At 37.8% G+C, this 17,925-nt stretch overlaps 1 protein-coding gene across 3 annotated transcripts in view; it reads right to left on the reverse strand.

Annotated features, from left to right (window-relative positions):
- Positions 1–342: 342 nt before the first annotated feature.
- Positions 343–17,925, reverse strand: part of SH3GL2 (SH3 domain containing GRB2 like 2, endophilin A1) — a 232,251-nt gene continuing 214,668 nt past the window's right edge. For all 3 annotated transcript variants that reach the window (XM_027863060.1, XM_027863061.1, XM_027863062.1), the window contains 6 exons: positions 15,274–15,417; positions 14,586–14,719; positions 6,381–6,539; positions 4,555–4,658; positions 4,056–4,186; positions 343–1,879 (listed from right to left, as the gene is read on the reverse strand). In XM_027863060.1, the coding sequence (XP_027718861.1) occupies positions 1,680–1,879; positions 4,056–4,186; positions 4,555–4,658; positions 6,381–6,539; positions 14,586–14,719; positions 15,274–15,417 (872 nt within the window). In that variant the 3' untranslated portion in view covers positions 343–1,679. The remainder of the gene's footprint in view (positions 1,880–4,055; positions 4,187–4,554; positions 4,659–6,380; positions 6,540–14,585; positions 14,720–15,273; positions 15,418–17,925) is intronic.

The following is a 17,925-nucleotide window of genomic DNA, read 5'->3' on the forward strand; positions in this document are numbered from 1 at the left end:
AGGATATCTGGGTAGCTATGGAATGCAACGGATACACTGCTGGGCCCTGAATCAGGAAGACCTGAGTTCAAATCTAACCTCAGATACCTCATAACTGTGAACCCTGCAAAGTCACTTAGTTTCCTCAATTATGGGGATACCAACAGCACCTAGCTAACAGGTTATTGTGAGAAACAAATGAGATTTATAAAGTGTTTAGTACAATGCATAGCACATAGTAAGTATGGTAAAAGAGCTTACTCCACTCCTCCTTCCTTTCCCAACCTCACCCCAGGCATTCCACAACACAAACAGCAAAACAGAAAGAAAACAACCAGTCTTCTGATTTGTCTGTCTGCATCGTTTATTGGAGACAGCAATGCTTTCTTTGATAGTTTATACATGAAGCAAGAGGAGCTGGTCTTTCATTTCACATGATTCAGGATCGACGTGGCACATCCAAAGGGGCACATTAAATCTCTGAAAGGGGCTGTACAGTTTAGATAAATAGAACTCTGAAGAACTCAACTAAGAGGACTCTTACAACCATTACAAAAAGAATGGCGATAAAGCTACGCACAGCACTGTACACACACAATGAGGCCAGAAGAGGAGGGAAGTAACAAAGCTGACTGGAGCCACATACCTTGAATTGCTCAGCACACACACAAAGAATCATTATTTGGTCCTCATTGAGGGCAGAATATGCACAAATGGTGTTCAAAGAATACAAGGGGACAGTGGAAAGAGAAAAAACAGAGTAGACTGATTTTTCGGTCTATGAATAGGAGATAAATAATTTCTGGTGCTTTTCTTATTCGTCTCTGTGGCAAAGTATCACAGGGAACACACATGAATAAAATGGCATTTCCCCACCTTGCCCTCCTTCCTCTTCCCTTCTGTGTCAGCTCTGTGCCCAGCTATCCTGTAGAGACATTATGATCTCATGCATTATTTTTGCAGAGCAAGCACATTGGATTTGGCAGCCTGAGTCTCTTTTTGGGCTCCTTGCAGGATGTTTCTGCAAAGACATGTTTTCTCATCTGCAGACATTTTTTCCCTGGAAATCAAATGGGGCTTTTCTCTTACAGAAAGGGGGAGGAAAACTGGTGGTGTGTCAGTAGAGGGTATAAATGGTTACAAAAGACAGTCAGTTTTCAGAGAAGCCTTTGAATTTCCATTGTACCTTTTTTACTGACCACATCTCAAGACTATTCATTCTGATCAGAAGACAATGTGCTGGTGAGGCAATATCAGACAGTTTAGTGAGCTGGGGATCCTGGGGAGGGGGACACAGAGTGGCAAGAACATTTCTCTCTTGGAATGGAGAGCAGAGGCTTGAAAATGACCTCGAGGTGATAGACGCTATCTTCATTAGGATGGACTGACTGCATTGAGCCACCTGGTCATGCCTCAGGGAGACATGTCTCCTTAAAATGTGCAAACAGCTGCTGGCTATGACCATGGATTGGCCTAATTTGGCAAGCAGGAAGCATGTGCCATTCACTGTGCAGAAAGATATCGTCCATCACCACGGCCAGAGCAGGGCAGCCAATGGGAACCAAAGATGCTCAGTGGGACTGGGTGACTTTGACCACTGCAGCTTGTACTCGGGAGGTGCTTAAAGCAGCATTTCCAAAGCAGTGGCATTAAACTGAACTACCTGGGCCAAGAGTTGGCAAGCCAGCCAGCAAGACATTCTAATGAGGCAGAGCAACCAGAATCTCCACATAATTGATAGGGAAGAAGCCTGACTGACCATGGAGCATCCCCTCATACCAGTTCTCATCAATCTGGTTGGTGAGGGTAATGACATCACCTTCCTTGAAACCTAATTCGCCTTCATTTTCAGGTTCAAAGTCGTACAGAGCTCGGCAGCAGGGCTGATCCATTGGGACACCTAAGAGACAGGAAAGAGAGAAAAAGCAAAGGAAAGAAACAAAACATTTAGCATTGTAGCACCTGATGTCTACTCTTATCAAATTAGAGATTTCTGTACTCCCCATGTTAACTCCTATTCTGTTCCCTAGCTCTACCTCACAAAAGGGAAATGATACAGACCATACCCATAGCACAGCTATCATTCTTCATGCCTTTCCCCACGTTGGTAGGATTAAGCTAGTCCTAAGACTCAGAGTCTGGAAAGCTGTTGGTCGAGTTCTGTTTGCATTATTCTTTTGGAGGCTGTGATATGATGAAAGGCACACAGAATCGGATGCTGGAAGACCTGGATTTAAATCCTGGGTCTGCAACTTGCTACCTCTGTGATTTGGAGCTGATCTCTTCATTTATCTGTGGTAAAATTTCTTCTTATGCAAAACAGAGGGAGGTGGGAAGCAATACTCAAACAACATTCCTCAAGAGGGAAATATTAAGGAGAGTCAAAGAATCAGTATCTATTAAATGCCCACTATGTGCCACGAACTGTGCAAGTACTAAGAACTTTACAAATATTATTGAATTTGAAAGTATAAGGATCAATGAGATATGATGTATAAAGCATATAAACCATAAGCCTTAAGACACTGTGTAAATACCAGCTCTGGTTATTACTGAGGGTGGTCACTACTGAGTTTAATGTAGCAACTAGCAATATTTGGCTTCCTACAGTTTGTTTTTGTTTTTTTAAAGGGACTTGAGGGCTCAGGTGGTATGTGATCAAAGTCAAGTTCACAGCATGATCCATCCAGGGGACTTTTTTTACATAAGGACCTTCAGGCATTTTGCACAGTTGAAATAATGTGGCATCATGAATTAGACCTAATGGTCCATATGAATTTTTGCAATCAAGAGTCCATTTCTCCCCTCATTCTCTCCTCCGGGGAATGAGTAAGCTCATACTCCCACAACCAGTTCCCCTAAGGCTAGAACTGCATGGATGTTGTGAAAGCCACCAAATTAACAACACTCATCAAATGAAAATCTAACTAAGTGCTTCATTTCTGGAAAGAGAGAGGTATAGATATAGACTCAGCCTCCATGATGACTGGTCGTGGGGGCTATCCAAAAGATTTTCTGTCCCATCATCTTGAGTCAATCAGAATACACACACAGTACATAGGGCTCCAATTGCTATCTAATACCACCCAGTTCTTTCATCCTGGCCTCCTAAGAACATCTTTAGTCTATTTTTCTTTTTTTCAGAAGAACAACAAACACTGGAGATCCAGGAAGAAGGTGGTGAGGTTCCCACATATCCTTTAAAACCAAATGCAAAACCACTGAAAATGAAGACTGTTTGCCAAATGTGTCACCCACATTTTTTTTACCATCTGTGGGGAAAAGAGGAAAATTTAAAGAATGCATTAATGGGAATATATCCATCTCCCCAACAGAAAGGAAAGTTTATTTTTTTATTGTATCAACCTCAGTCCCACAGCACAATGAACTGTTGTAAACCTGGCAGGTGTCATGACTCAAACTGTATTAGTATGCAAGACAGTCATGCTAATGTTGTTCAACGAATCTGACTCAACGTGTTCCTGGGGGTGGGCTAGACTTTGTAGTAGGCAACAGGATGTAGGAGCATATAACAAAGGAAGGGGAAAATGGAATCAAAGACTGAAACTCAATCTCCCAGTGCTGATATAATATGTCAAGGAAAGTGATTTACTACCCAGGGAAAAAAAAAAAGATGCTCAAAATCCAAACGTGCTGGGAGAGTAGATTACAAGATTAGTATGTGTGTAGGTACTGATGAAAAAGAACAAGAAGGAAAATGTGAAGAATTAGTGACTTATGAAGACAGAAGCTAGAAAGAAGGAGAAAGAAAAGAGGGAAGGGAAGAAGTGGGGAGGAGGAAGAAAAAGAAAAAGGGAGAGGGACAAAGGGAATAATAGAAAGAGTGAAAGAGTGGACAACAAATGGATGGAGGGAAAGAAGGTGCAAGGACAAAGAGGAAGGGATCCTTTTTCAAATAATTACAACCAGGCAAAGAATAAATTGGGAAGAGGAATAAAAAATTACTGTGACTTGAATGAAATACAAAAGTATTAATCTCAGGATTACTTCAAAGGATTCTAATGGAAAGTTTTCCACTTGTGTTTTAACAAAATCTATACCCTGTTGCACCTGACCTGTTGGTTTAGGAGTGCTAGTATGGGACAGGCCTCCATTGTGTTGAGTATTGTCACCAGATGAAAACTCCAGGCTCATGCGAGGTTTAGGCTGATACTCTCTTCTAGGCTGAGATGAAGCTTCTCTTATCCTGTATAAGGGACCAACAAAATCAATCAATCAATAAAAATTAGATTAAAAATGAGAATGAAAGCAAAAGAAAATCAATATTGACATTAATGAACCCAAATCAAAAATCTGTGCAACTGTTCTTATAACTTAGGTATGCCTATTATATTTGTTCTCAAAGTATGAACCAAAAGATAGGGGCCATGGGAGTGGCAACACTCCTTATTCAATATTCTGGTATTCTCTAATAGAGATGCTTGACAAAGGTGACTCATGGCAATGTTGAGGGATTGAATGCATGTCATAGTCTCTTTCAGTGAAGAGTTTACATTTACCATCAGGAAAGGTGAGCAATTTATTCTTAATACTTTGATCAGAAGGGTGCAATACCTTTCTTCAAGCCTGACAGTAACTTGCTGCAGAATCTGGGAAGCCTGCTTGTGGTACTCCAGCTGGGCTTGTACCAGAGCAGAGAGCTGGCTCACCTGTTCAATCTGCACATCGACAGAAAAAAAAGTGAATCTTAGAGCAATGCTATCAAGTCACTTTTTACAGATCACTCCTTCAAACATCCAGCAAATATTTAATACTATGCAATGGGCATCATGCCAGGAGCTGGAGATAAAAAGAAACAAAAACAGTCCATGACTTCAAGGGACTTTCATTCCCTCAAGGGACTTTTTGTGTGGAAATCACAGACACACACACACACACACACACACACACACACACAGAGTGAGCGAGCGAGAGAGACAGAGAGAGAAACACAAAATTTATATGAAGTAAATAAAAAAATATTTGTGAGGTTGCTAGTCTCTGGAGGGTCAAGAGAAGTTTTGTGGAGGAGGTGGTGTCTGTATCTATGAATAAATTAACTCAATTTTTAAGGTGCAGATGCCATATGGTCACAGGTTAGTCAACTCTATTAGTGTCTGGGTTGTCTGATTAAGACAGCAATGAATGCAGATTCTATAACTAATAATGAAAATTAAAAATAGGGTCCACCACAGTTGGTCTTGCTCATTTCAAATGCAAAGGCATGAGTTAAAAAAGAAAACTATTTTGATCTGTGAATATAACACAATATATCAGTGGGAATAACAATAATGTGGTTTCTTGAAGTGTGACTTACTAGACATATTTCTAAGTAGCCATTCTAAATATTTTGGGTTTCTGTTAGAAAATAACATAAAATAACTCTGTGATTAAGATACAAAAAGCTCAGAGCTAACTAGGAAATTTTAGAATGGCATTTGGCACAACATACTGGACTCCTGGTGCTAAGATAGGTACCAGAATTCATAGGAAAAATGCTAAATAGTAGGAACTCATTTCTTTCCCTTCCATAGGGATAAACACTTCTATATGCCCCATTCCAAACTGATATAGTGTCAAGAGTAATCTTATACCACTGGTCGCTCAAGGATGTTATTAAGACTTACTAAATGGTGAATAATTGAATTGATCTCTCACTAATGTGTACACTTTCTCTGGTGGTACCAGAGAGTATATAGAGTATAGAAATCCATCTATACCTTTCCAAGATATGTGATTCTTGTCCATGCTCTCCGAGAAATCATGTATAGAGATTTAACCAAAGGGTTGGAAGCTCTCCTCTATTTCTTGAATCTGCCCATTAGTTTTCCCTTGCTCTTACTAAATGATCATTTCTCATTATACATTTCCTGGATGTCATCTTTCATACTGTTTCTTACACAGCATGATTGCTAATATACTAAAGTGTGTGACAGTGTGATGGGAAGAGTATTTTACTTGTAGAGAGGAGAGAATTGGGCTCAAGTTTTGGCTTTGATATTTGCTACCAATGCAACCTTGATAAAGTCGCTTACCTTTTTGAGTCTCATGTTTTCATTTAAGAACAACAATATTTTGTTGCAGGAAATCCATTTTGTACATTTTAACATTAGATAAATATGAGTGCAGCCCTTTAAATGTATTTCCATGAAAATAGCATAAAGAACACTTTTCTTTGTTTTTCTTTGCAGTTGTTAAATATATCCCTTTTAAAATATATCCCTTTCTAGCTTATCCTCATCAGCCATATTCTTCAATGACACCAACCAGCTACCTAAGTCCCTGTTCAAAACAGAGTAATTTGGATGTCAAGAATATTAATGTGTTAGTGTGTTTAAATAAGCATACAATCACATGATTCAAATGTCAAGCCCAAATAAAATAGTCAGTAATCTGCTCACATCCATTTCCAGGAGGTTGAACATGCTCGACTCAGCAATTTCTTTAGACTCATCAAATTTCTCTAGAGCTTGGCGAAGCTCCTCATCCGGAATCTTGCCTTGTCTTTTCTTCTTATAATCGAAGTCCAGGCGGCGACCCTCCAACTTCTTTAGATGATGCTGAAAAATTGAAGGACAGAAAGGATTGAGGGAAAGCTTTTGAAGGGAAATCCATTGAAGATGGAGTAGAATGATAAAGGAAAGGATAGGTGGAATACCTGGATGCCAATCTTAATTCCATCACATTATCTATGAAACTTGGGGGAAATCACTTAATTTCTCCAAACTTTAGTCCACTCATTTATAAAATGGGGATAATAATATCATCTCTGTCTCCTTCACTGGGTTATTGAAAGTCTAAAAGGAGATCACCATTGGAAAACCCTTTAAAAGTTGTATTTAGCTATATAAAACAGAAGCTATGGATAAGGACTTGACTAGGGGATTCACTAGTATAAGAAATTCTCAGGTAAGGAAACTACCTCTGTCAATGCAAGTCAGCACATTCTCTGTAACCAATCTTAGAAAGTTGCCTGGAAAACCATTAAAAGTCATTAAAAATGACTTGCCTGGAGTCACATATATAATATGTTTAAGAAGTTAGACTTACTCATCAAGTCCGGCTGGCTCCAAGGCTGACTTTCTAGCCACTATTACTGCTTACCTCAATGAAGTATTTTGAAGAAAACACTTTCCAAATTTCAAATGTTCCAATACTGTAAGTACTTGTGATTTCATAGGCATGGTTGTTACTTTTACCTTTACCAATCCAGACTACAATCTCTCCAATGCTTTAGTTAATGACTTTCTATAGTTAAAAATAAAACAAAATGAAACAAAACAAATGAACAAAAAAAAAAACCCATCACTTGATATCCAACCCTCATGTGACAAGGCTCTGTACATTTGGCTAGATGGGGACTTAAACAGCAGTTATATTGGTCCTTTTCTTTATTGATCCTGCACTCAAAACCATACCAATATTGTAGAATGGAGAAAGTCTCACAACAATCTTTGAGCACAGCCTTGAGAACACAATCAGCTACATTCCACAATGAGGCATTGGAAGAAAAATTTAGTGGAATATAAACCTGAATGAACCATGTAAATGTGAACTCTCATGAACTTTTCAGTTTTCAATATTCACCGCTATAAGATTTTGAGTTCTAAACTTTCTCCCCTTCCCTCTGCTCCCCCCTTCCAAAGTCAGCATGCAATCTAATATAGGCTATATGTGTACAATCACCTTAAACATATTTCCACATTAGTCACATTGTAAAGAAGAATTAGAACCAATGGGAAGAACCACAAGAAAGAAGAAACAAAAAAAGAGAAAAAATAGTATGCTTTAATCTGCATTCAGACTCCACAGTTCTTTCTCTGGATATGGATAGAATTTTCCATCATGAGTCTTTTGGAACTGTCTTAGATCCTTGTATTGCTGAGAAGAGTTAAGTCTATCAGAGTTGGTCATTACACAATGTTGCTGTTACTGTGTACAATGTTCTCCTGGCTGTGCTCACTTCACTCAGCATCAGTTCATGTCTTTCCAGGTTTTTCTGAAGTCCATCTGCTCATTATTTCTCATAAAACAATAGTATTCCATTAGATTCATATGCCACAACTTGTTCAGTCATTCCCCAATTGATAGGCATCCCCTCAATTTCCAATTCTTGGCCACCACAAAAAGAGCTGCTATGAATATTTTTGTCCATGTGGGTTCTTTTCCCATTTTTATTATCTCTTTGGCATACAGACCTAGAAGTAGTATTGCTGGGTCAAAGGGTATGCATAGTTTTATAGCTCTTTGGGAATAATTTCAAAGTGCTTTCCAGAATGGTTGTATCAGTTCACAACTCCACCAACAATGCATTAGTGTTCCAGTTTTCCCACATCTTCTCCAACATTTATCATTTTCCTATTTTGTCATGTTGGCCAATCTGATAGGTGTGATGTGGTACCTCAAAGTTGTTTTATTTGCATTTCTCTAATCAATAGTGATTTAGAGCATTTTTTTCATATGACTATAGATAGCTCTAATTTCTTCATATGAAAACTTCTTCTTCATTTCCTTTGACCATTTATCAATTGGGGAATAATTTGTATTCTTATAAAATTGACTCAGTTCTCTCTATATTTTAGAAATGAGGCATTTATCAGAGACACTGGCTGTAAAAAAAATTTTTTTCCCCAGCTTTCTGCTTCCCTCCTAATCTTGGTTGTATTGGTTTTGTTTGCACAAAAACTTTTCAATTTAATGTAATCAAAATTATCCATTTTGCATTTGATAATGTTCTCTCTTGTTTGGTCATAAATTCTTCCCTTCTCCATAGATCTGATAGGCAAGTTATTCCTTGTTCTCCTAATTTGCTTATAGTCTCACCTTTCATGTCTAAATTATGTGACCTTATATTGCTATATGGTATAAGATGTTGGTCTATGCCTAGTTTCTGCCAGACTATTTTCCAGTGTTCCCAGCAGTTTTTGTTAAATAATGAGTTCTTATCCCACAAGGTGGAGTCTTTGGGTTTATCAAACAGTAGATTACTATAGTCATTGACTTCTGTGCTTGTGTACCTAACCTTGTCCACTGATCCACCACTTTTTTTCTTAGCCAGTACCAAGTAGTTTTGATGATTGCTGCTTTATAATAGAGTTTTAGATCTGATATGACTAGGCTACCTTCCCTTGCACTTCTTTTCATTATTTCCCTTGATATTCTGGATCTTTTGGTGAACTCTTATTATTGTTATTATTATTATTATTATTTACTATCATTTAAAGATATTATAATAAAGATATTATCATTTGAAGATATCATTTGAAGATAAAGACATTACTATTATCATTTAAATATACAGTTTAAAGAAAAAATACTTTTCCAGTTCACTTTGCTTTATGCCCATGTTTTATTCACCTAGGTGATACAGGAAAGGGAGTCCTGGACCTGGAGTCAAGAAGGCTTGAGTTCAAATCTAGCCTCAAACATTAGCTGTGTGACCCTGGACAAGTCACTTCACCTCTTCCTGCCTCAGTTTTTTTATAAGCATAAAAATATAAATATCTCACAGGGTTGTTGTGTCAATCAAATGAGACTTTGGTAAAGGGCTTAACACAGCACCTAGAACATAATAGGTACTAAATAAATGTTTATTTCCTGCCTTCCATTAACTTTCAAAAGGAGGTAGAAGTTTAAATATTAATGTCACTGTAGAAGCAATAATTTTCAATGGCTAACTAAAAGAAAATCCCATTAAAGAATGAGATTTAAGAATGAGAGAATACAAGGGAGAACACTCCCTACCCCATGCCCACTCACTTGGTCTCACTTTTCTAATTAACTCTAGTTCTTGTTCAAGTGAAAAGTGTCAACTTCCTGGTGGATTGAAGAGTACAACAAAAAATGGTCTATTTGAATGAACTATTTGAAATGATACTCTAACACTTCAAACGATTTGCAATCTCTCCCTGCTTTAGGACAATCTTCCCTCCCCACCCCTATCCCTGGCCTCCAACTAGACGTAATCAGTACAAACAGCCAGTTAAGAACTCTCACTGCTTGTCTAAATGGGCACCTTCTCCACAACTTATAATCTTAGAGAATTACTTACTTCACTAAGGGATGAAGTGACCTACCCAGCCAGAATATGATACAGGTAGGATTTGAACCCAGCTCTTCTTAGCTCCAAGGCTCACTCTCTACCCATTGTAGACTTAATCTGCCCAAGTAATTTATTACTTAGTAGGTAATACTCTAGTAATGAGCCCATCTGCCCTCAGCTAGGCTGAACCAGTATGAATGTCACAGTCTGTTTCCAGGCCAATATTTTTAGTTTTCTCATCTTTACAGGATTTTTTTAGCTTCTGCTCCACTGACTTAGCTTTTGAGAACTCAAGGTCACTCATACACTACATGGTACCAGAGCGGGAATTTTTCTTAACTACTTATTGCTACAAATGTATTTTCCTAATCTTGCTTTGCCTAGAGTAATACTAAAACTTCCTATTACTTTCTAATCATAGACTCACACAAATTTATGAGCCAAGAAGAAACTAGCCTAGGATTAAGTGTCCATAGATCATCCACAGGGGAGAAAATTCTTATTCTTGTAGTCAAGAGTTGACTTGATTTGTAATTTCCTCAGTAAATTATCTTTGCCAGAAGGTCAGCCACCAAATAAGAAATGGTTTTGGCCTCAGCAACTCATGAAGATATATCTACTAAGATATGAAATGACTGTGATATGCATTAGTGGAGAGTATACAAACAATGAGGAAGGGCTCAATTAATTAAAAAGTATGTACTCTAAAGTTATTTGGGAAAAATCTACTGCTAGCAGTGAGATAGGGAAGTAAACTAAAAGGAAAGATGTACATTTTTGTTTACTTTCAAATGTAGGTATATCAGTGAATGCAAACCAGGAGGGTGCTGGTATGGAAAGAATGAATGAAATTGGAATCAGAGGACCTGGGTTCAAATCCTGGCTTCTACTTACAACCTGTACAACCTTAGATAAGTCACTTCTCCTTTTCTGTAACCTTAGACAACTCACAAAACTAGTATGAGTCAGAAGCAGGACGTGTACCCTAGTACTCCTGGCTCCAAGCTCGGCCCTCTGCCCACTACACCGTGATGCCTCTCAGTTCTTCTTTGAGTGTCTTTAATTCCATTCCACTGCTTCTAACTTGGTGGAAAGTGTTGCTACCCCTTCTATTCATTTTCCCTTTGTTCCTATCCATGAAGAGTAAATAAGAAGGGGGCAGAAAAGCAATGGGACATGGGGGAGGAGATGAAAAGGAAAAGAAGGTATGATACCCACCGCAAAGAAAATGTTCTCAGGAAGAATATTTGCATTCCCATAGAAACTTGAATTCTTTATGTCTCAAATTCTCCCTGTGAGTTAGCTATAGGATTCTAAGCAAAACACAGTTACTGCTGTGGCACAGAAAGAGCACAGCATCTCTGAATTTTAGAGTTAGAAGGAACTTTGAAGAGCATCTAATCCAAACCTCTTATTTTATAGATAAGGAGGAAGCTGAGATCCATTAAAGTGAAGTGACTCACCTAAGGAAATGCAATTCGTAAAGGAGAGAGACAAGACAGGCAACATGATATGGTGATAAGGGCATTTGATTTGGAGTCAGAGGATATAGGTGTGACCATGGTTGAATCACTTCCTCATTCTGTATACCAGGTTTTTCATCTTTCAAATGAGAGGTTTGGACTAAATAATCCCTAAAATCCCTTCCTACTGTGTATTCTTTCACTTGGACCAAAATTCTTTGATTTCTAATCCTGGGCTCTTTCCACTCCACAACACATCTTCCTTCAAACAAGTTTACAGACCTACTGTCTCATTTGAGCATACTGAAGAGTCCTTAGTTTTTTTTGTTGGTTTTTTTTGATGGGGCATTTCTAGGAATCATGACACATTCATTAACTCAGCTTAATGAGTTCCTACTATGTGATCTGCAGGGTTCCAGGAGCTACTTCAATGTCATAACTTTGTTTTCATAGAAAACGTAGGCCTAAGTGGGAGAAATAGAAATAGTCTTTATAAATGATGCCCTTCACAAGGGTTGCCTGAAATGTATACCTCAAAATGTATAGCTCAATTGTTCTGTGTGCCTTTCAAAAGATGACACTTGAGTATTTTTCCCCAGTCCTGACAGCTGTTATGAAAATGTGAAAACACACAAGCATTCAGTATTAATATAACTGCTCATTAAAGCAAACTACTAAATTGTCATCAGTGGTACAGCTGGCATTTCACAGGGTGAAATCAGCAGAGAGAATTATAGGTTAATTAATATATTTGTGCTTCTCTGAAAAAGAATAATAATCCTTCTGGAAAAGGAAATGTTCCCCAAAACAACAACAAAAACAACAACAAAAATAGAAATTGAACACAGTATAATGATGATGACTAAATCTAGCCCCAAAGAAAAGATATGAGAAGGCATCTTTCTCCCTTCTTTGAAAAGGTGGGGAGCCATGGGTACAGAGCATGGAGGGTTGGACTTGGAGTGTTGATGTGTTGGTTAGTTTAGCTAAACTAGGTTTTTCCCTCTCTTTCTTTTCTATTCTTTGTTATAAAGGTTGGTTTTCTGGGTAGAAGGGAGGGAAATATTGGGAAATAAAGGTAATATAAAAAGGCAATAAAAAAACAAGTATATAAATAAGTTTCTTAAAATATTCTCAAACTATCCATCCAACAACTACATATTTCGTGGAAAATTGTCTTTGGAACACAGGATGTTATTTCTTTGGGTTGTCATCTCTGCCATGCCAGAAGAAATAACAGAGGAAATACTTCATGCATCTTTGATTTGGTCAGTAGAAGAATTCCCTCCACAAATACAGACAATGACTCCTCAATGACTTGGAAGAAGGTCTTCAAGAGTTGTTGTGTACCAAAATTTAATCACTTTGTGGTCAAACTGGGGATAAGATTCTCCAAAATGAGCTAGCTAGTCAGATGAAAGTCATTCCATCGGGGAGCTCATACTAAAAGCCTTTTATAGCTTCATATGTTCTGTTAGATTTTATGGTGCTTGAACCCAGGGTCACCTCTACCCCAACATGAGGCATCAGAGAGGGAGTTTAATGAATTAATAATAAGAGCTGCTGACCTTTATAATGTGACTTAATAAGGTTCATAAAGTACTTTACTCCCAACAACCTTGTTAAGTAGATTGTTCAAGTTCTATCTACTATTCCTACATTACAGAAGAAGGAAAGAAACCTTGGGGAGATTAAGTGATTTCCTCACACAGAATGCTACATTTCTTTATTTTTCCAACTATTTCACAACTCAAATACCCAGAAATAACCATAGTAGGCAATATTGTCTCCATCATTATTATCCTCTCCTCTGGTAATGTTACCACCTAGGGGCAGGCTCTTATCACCTCATACCTACACTATTGCAATAGCCTCCTGGTCATTCTCCCTGCCTCAAACCTCTCCTCATTCCAGTCCACCCTCCATTCAGCTGTTACATTAATCTTCCTAAAGCATAAATCAGATCATGCAATTCACCCCCATCCAACCATCCCCTTCTGGTACCCATTCAATAAACTCCAATGACTTCCTTTTGCCTCCAAGTATAAAATCTTCTGCTAGGCTTTTACAACCTTCCATCACCTATAATCCTCCTACATCCCACTCTTCTTACACCTTACTCCCCTCCTTGCCTCAAACAGGACACTCCAATTCACAGCTCTGGCTATTTTCACTGACTCGCCCCTATGCCTGGGACATCATTTCCTCCTCACCTCTGCCTTTTAGCTTCCTGAGGCTTCCTTCAGATCTCAGCTAATGTCCTACCATCTGCAAGAAGCCCTTCTCAATTTCCCTTAATACTACTGCCCTCTATTGATTATCTCCAATTTAAGCCGTACTGTATATATTTTGGTTGTACATAATTGTTTGCATCTTGTCTCCTGGTCCCCACCCACCTTCCCATTCAATGACTGTAAGGTCTTTGAGAGCAAAGGCTGTCTTTTGGTTTTCTAGATATCTATAGAGCTTAGCACAATACCTGGCACATATCAGTTACTTAATAAGTGATAGTTTACTTACTGATTAATATTATAAATGTAAACTAAGGCAAAATGAATAGTGGGCTAGTCTTGAAGTCAAGAAAAATCTGGGTTCAAATCTCATTTCTGACACTTAATAGCTGTGTGACCAGGATCAAGATGCTTAACTTCTTTTCACCCCAATTTCCTCATGTATAAAATGGTTCTGATGATATGTGCAATTTTATTGTTCAGTTGTTTCAGTCACGTCCAACTCTCTGTGACCCCATTTGGGGTTTTCTTGGCAAAGATGCTAGAGGAGTTTTGCTATTTCCTTCTCCAGCTCATTTTACAGATGAGGAAATTTAAACAAGCAGGTTAAGTGGCTTTCCCAGGGTCACACAGCTACTAAATGTCCAAGGACAGATTTGAGGAGTCTTCCTAGCTCCAGGCCCAGTGTACCCTATTAGGTTGTGGTAAGGTTCAAAAGAGAAAATATATGTAAAGTTTCTTTGCACATTTCATGATGTTATGTAAATATCAGTGTTGTCATTATTTTTGCTGTTATCAATCAAAATGATCATTATCATTTCTGCCTTACATTGAAACTCTTTATTTCTCCATGTATAATGTGGCAGATACCTGTATTTCTCTTAGGTCCTTGTCATGGAGGTTCTGGAGAGGATCAATGAAATTTTGTTTCACTTCCATGTCCAAAGAATCTTTCACCTCTGAAAGTTCCCTCATGGCCTCGCCGACATCACCAAGGGCTGGGCCTGGAACAGAAAAATATTTTTCTTTTACCTTAAAACACAAATTTGAATAGTAAACAGCTCTGTACTTGGGACTACGATAACCTCAGCTCCTGTTCCAGTGAAAATGCAGACTTTATAACTCTTGTTCAAAAGGAAACTTAAGAAAAGAATGCCCCTTAGACTCAAGGAAATTATCAGCTAAAAGAAGTGAGCTATAGCACATAGTCAAAGGAACTGAATTTTCTGGTATGTTCTTCCCATAAAATGATAAAAAATGATTTTTTCAAATTATAATTACTCTTTGAACTCGATATGAAATCCCAAAGTGTTTGAAACTTTACTAAAGTCAATTTTCATGATTAAACCCTGCTCAGGGAAAGAGAAAAAAAATTTTAAAAAAACTAAAAAAAGAAAAAAAAACAAATCAAACATTCTGAAAACAATTTACCCAAATTCAAAAAAAAATCTTAGTGACAAGGCATGCACTTCTAATATCTATTTTTAAAATCAACTTTCCTATCACCTTGTGCACCAAAATATGCAAGATAATTAAGAAGCAAAAAGCCAACAGTTACCAAAGTTGCATTCATCTCCAAGCTCCCTTCCAAACTTCAGCATGGCTTCTGCAAGCAGGGCCTCTGCCTGAGGATAGCCTGGTCCTTTCTCCTGACCTCGGATCTTGGACATTGTGTTAATCATGCTGAGTTTAGCTCTAGAAGCTGTTGGGAGAAAGATTGTAAATGTTAAGTATCTAGTAGGCCTACTCTTTCTACTGCTATTCAGTGACTGTATGAAAATAAATTAGGTGAGATACTGTTACAGGAGTCAGTTTGTTTTAAAAGAACAGCATTGTAAAATTTAAAAATGCAAGGCATAGTGGTTGAAATTTGAAATATGAAAATAATAAAGGAAAAAAGGGAGAGAGAAGAAAAAGGGAAGAAGGAAAAGATGTGAGAAAAGGTAAGATGGGAATAAGAAGTTGAGAAAAGGAGGAAAGGAGTACAATATAGTATAAATAGCAGGAAACTTGGATTTTCTCAACCCTAAAATGACCATATTGTGCTAGGTAAGTGATTTGCAGCCTTCTAAATTATCAAGACTCTTTCTTTTAAAAAACTTTTTTTTTTCATTACCAAGCACTTATTTTTTTCTCCCTAAACTATGGCAAGTAAATACAATAAAGGTAAACTGAAATACAGACTCCTAGCAAAATCAGTTTATTTACAGTAATACATATAACTGTTAAAGCAGGTCAGACTGGTCACCTCAGTAAAGCCAGTGACCTCAATGAGAAGGAGGGATTCTCTTTTTTGACATGCACAGATATGAGAGGTCTGGATAGTTGAGGAACATTTTAATTACTTATACTGGGAAAAGTGGGTTAGCATTCATGAATGGCTAATTGCACCCCTCTCTGACAATTAACGTTAATTGTTTTATGAGACTCATCTGCCTCTTTTAATCTTTATTATGGGCCAGAAGCACCAGGTTTGATGCCCCTTGGGGAAGATCAAATGTCCTCTAACTGTACAAGGACAAGCAAGGGCAGATGATGTGTCTTTTGGTGGTGACACCAGGTTAAGCTGGTTGGAGTTTATAGATAGACAACACGCAGATGTTCAGGGGTAAACTGCATGAATGATAACAATGTTCCCTTTCAATCATGCCTTTAAACTAATTCAAACTACAAAAGAAAGCATTTCTGAGTGAGGTGAGCTCAGGTGGGTACTAACAATTAGAAAAATCAATACAGCATGAAATTAGTTACATAAAATCAATAGAGTAGAAATGAGAGGTGATATTAACTTTCATCTTTTTACACTAGGGGAAGAGAAGGGAAAAGGAGAGGAAGGGAGGGGAGGAGAAAGAAAAGAAGGAGAAAGGAGGGGAAGGGAAGGATAAGGAAGAAAAAGGGAGGGGAAGGGAAAGGGAGAGGGAGATAAAGAATCCTCTTGTCTCATAAGCAGAGTTAAGCAAAACAAATTATAGGTCATATCAAATAGTGCTTTTGTTATTCTGTATTTTAATCCATAATCTCCCTTTCTTGAGGTAAGAAGCATTCATTTTCATCAATCCTCTGGAATCATGGTTGATCATTTTGTTGATAAGAGTAGTTTTTTTCTTTTGTTTTTGTTTTTTTTTTTAATGACAGCTAGTAAGTGGCAAGTGTCTGAGACTGGATTTGAACTCGGATCCTCCTGACTCCAAGACAGAGCTCTATCCACTGCACTACCTAGCTGCCCCCCAGAGTAGTTAAGTCTTTCAAGAGAGTTCTTTCATTTCTACAATATTGATGTTATAGTAGAAATTGTTCTCCTCACTTCAATTTGCATCAGTTAATACAAGTCTTCCCAGATCTTTCTGAAACCATCTCTTTATTAATTTCTTATAACACAATAATATCCCGTCACATTGATACACCATAATTTGTTCACTCATTTCCCAATTGATGGGCACACTCCTGGTTTCTGGGTCTTTGATACTAAAAAAAAAAAAAAAGATCTGCTATGAATATTTTTGTATATATGGGATCTTTTTTTCTTTCAAAGCATAGGCCTAGTAGTGGTATTGCTAGGTCAAAGGGCATGTACTGTTTATGAACTTTTGGGACATAATTCCAAATTACTTCCCAAAACATTTGAACCTATTCACAGTTTCACCCACAGTGCATTGAATGAGCCCATTTTTTAATATTTTATTTTTCCCCAATTACATGTAAAAACAATTTTAACATTTGTTAAAATTTTGAGCTCCAAATTCTTTCCTTCTCTTCCTTCCCTCTGCACCCTCCTTGGGAAGGCAAGCAATTTGATATAGTTTATACATATGCAGTCATGAAAAACACATTTCCATGTTAGTCATGTTGTGAAAGAAATCACATTAAAAAAAAAACAAGAAAAATGAAGTCATGGAAAAGTATGCTTCAATCTGTATTCAGACTCCAGTTCGTTCTCTGGAGATGGATAGCATTTTTCATCATAAGTCCTTCAGAACTGTCTTGGATCATTATACTGCTGAAAATAGCTAAGTCATTCACAGTTGATCATCACATAATGTTGCTGTCACTGTATACAAGGTTCTCCTGGTTCTGCTCATCTCACTTTGCATCCATTCATATAAGTCCAGGTTTTTCTGAGAGTATCCTGCTCATCATTTCTTACAGCACAATAGTATTCCATCACAATCATATACAACAACTTGTTCAGCCATTCCCCAAGTGATGGACA

The sequence above is a fragment of the Vombatus ursinus genome, unplaced genomic scaffold, assembly GCF_900497805.2.
Source record: "Vombatus ursinus unplaced genomic scaffold, bare-nosed wombat genome assembly UNPS02014770.1, whole genome shotgun sequence".
Classification (NCBI taxonomy): domain Eukaryota; kingdom Metazoa; phylum Chordata; class Mammalia; order Diprotodontia; family Vombatidae; genus Vombatus; species Vombatus ursinus.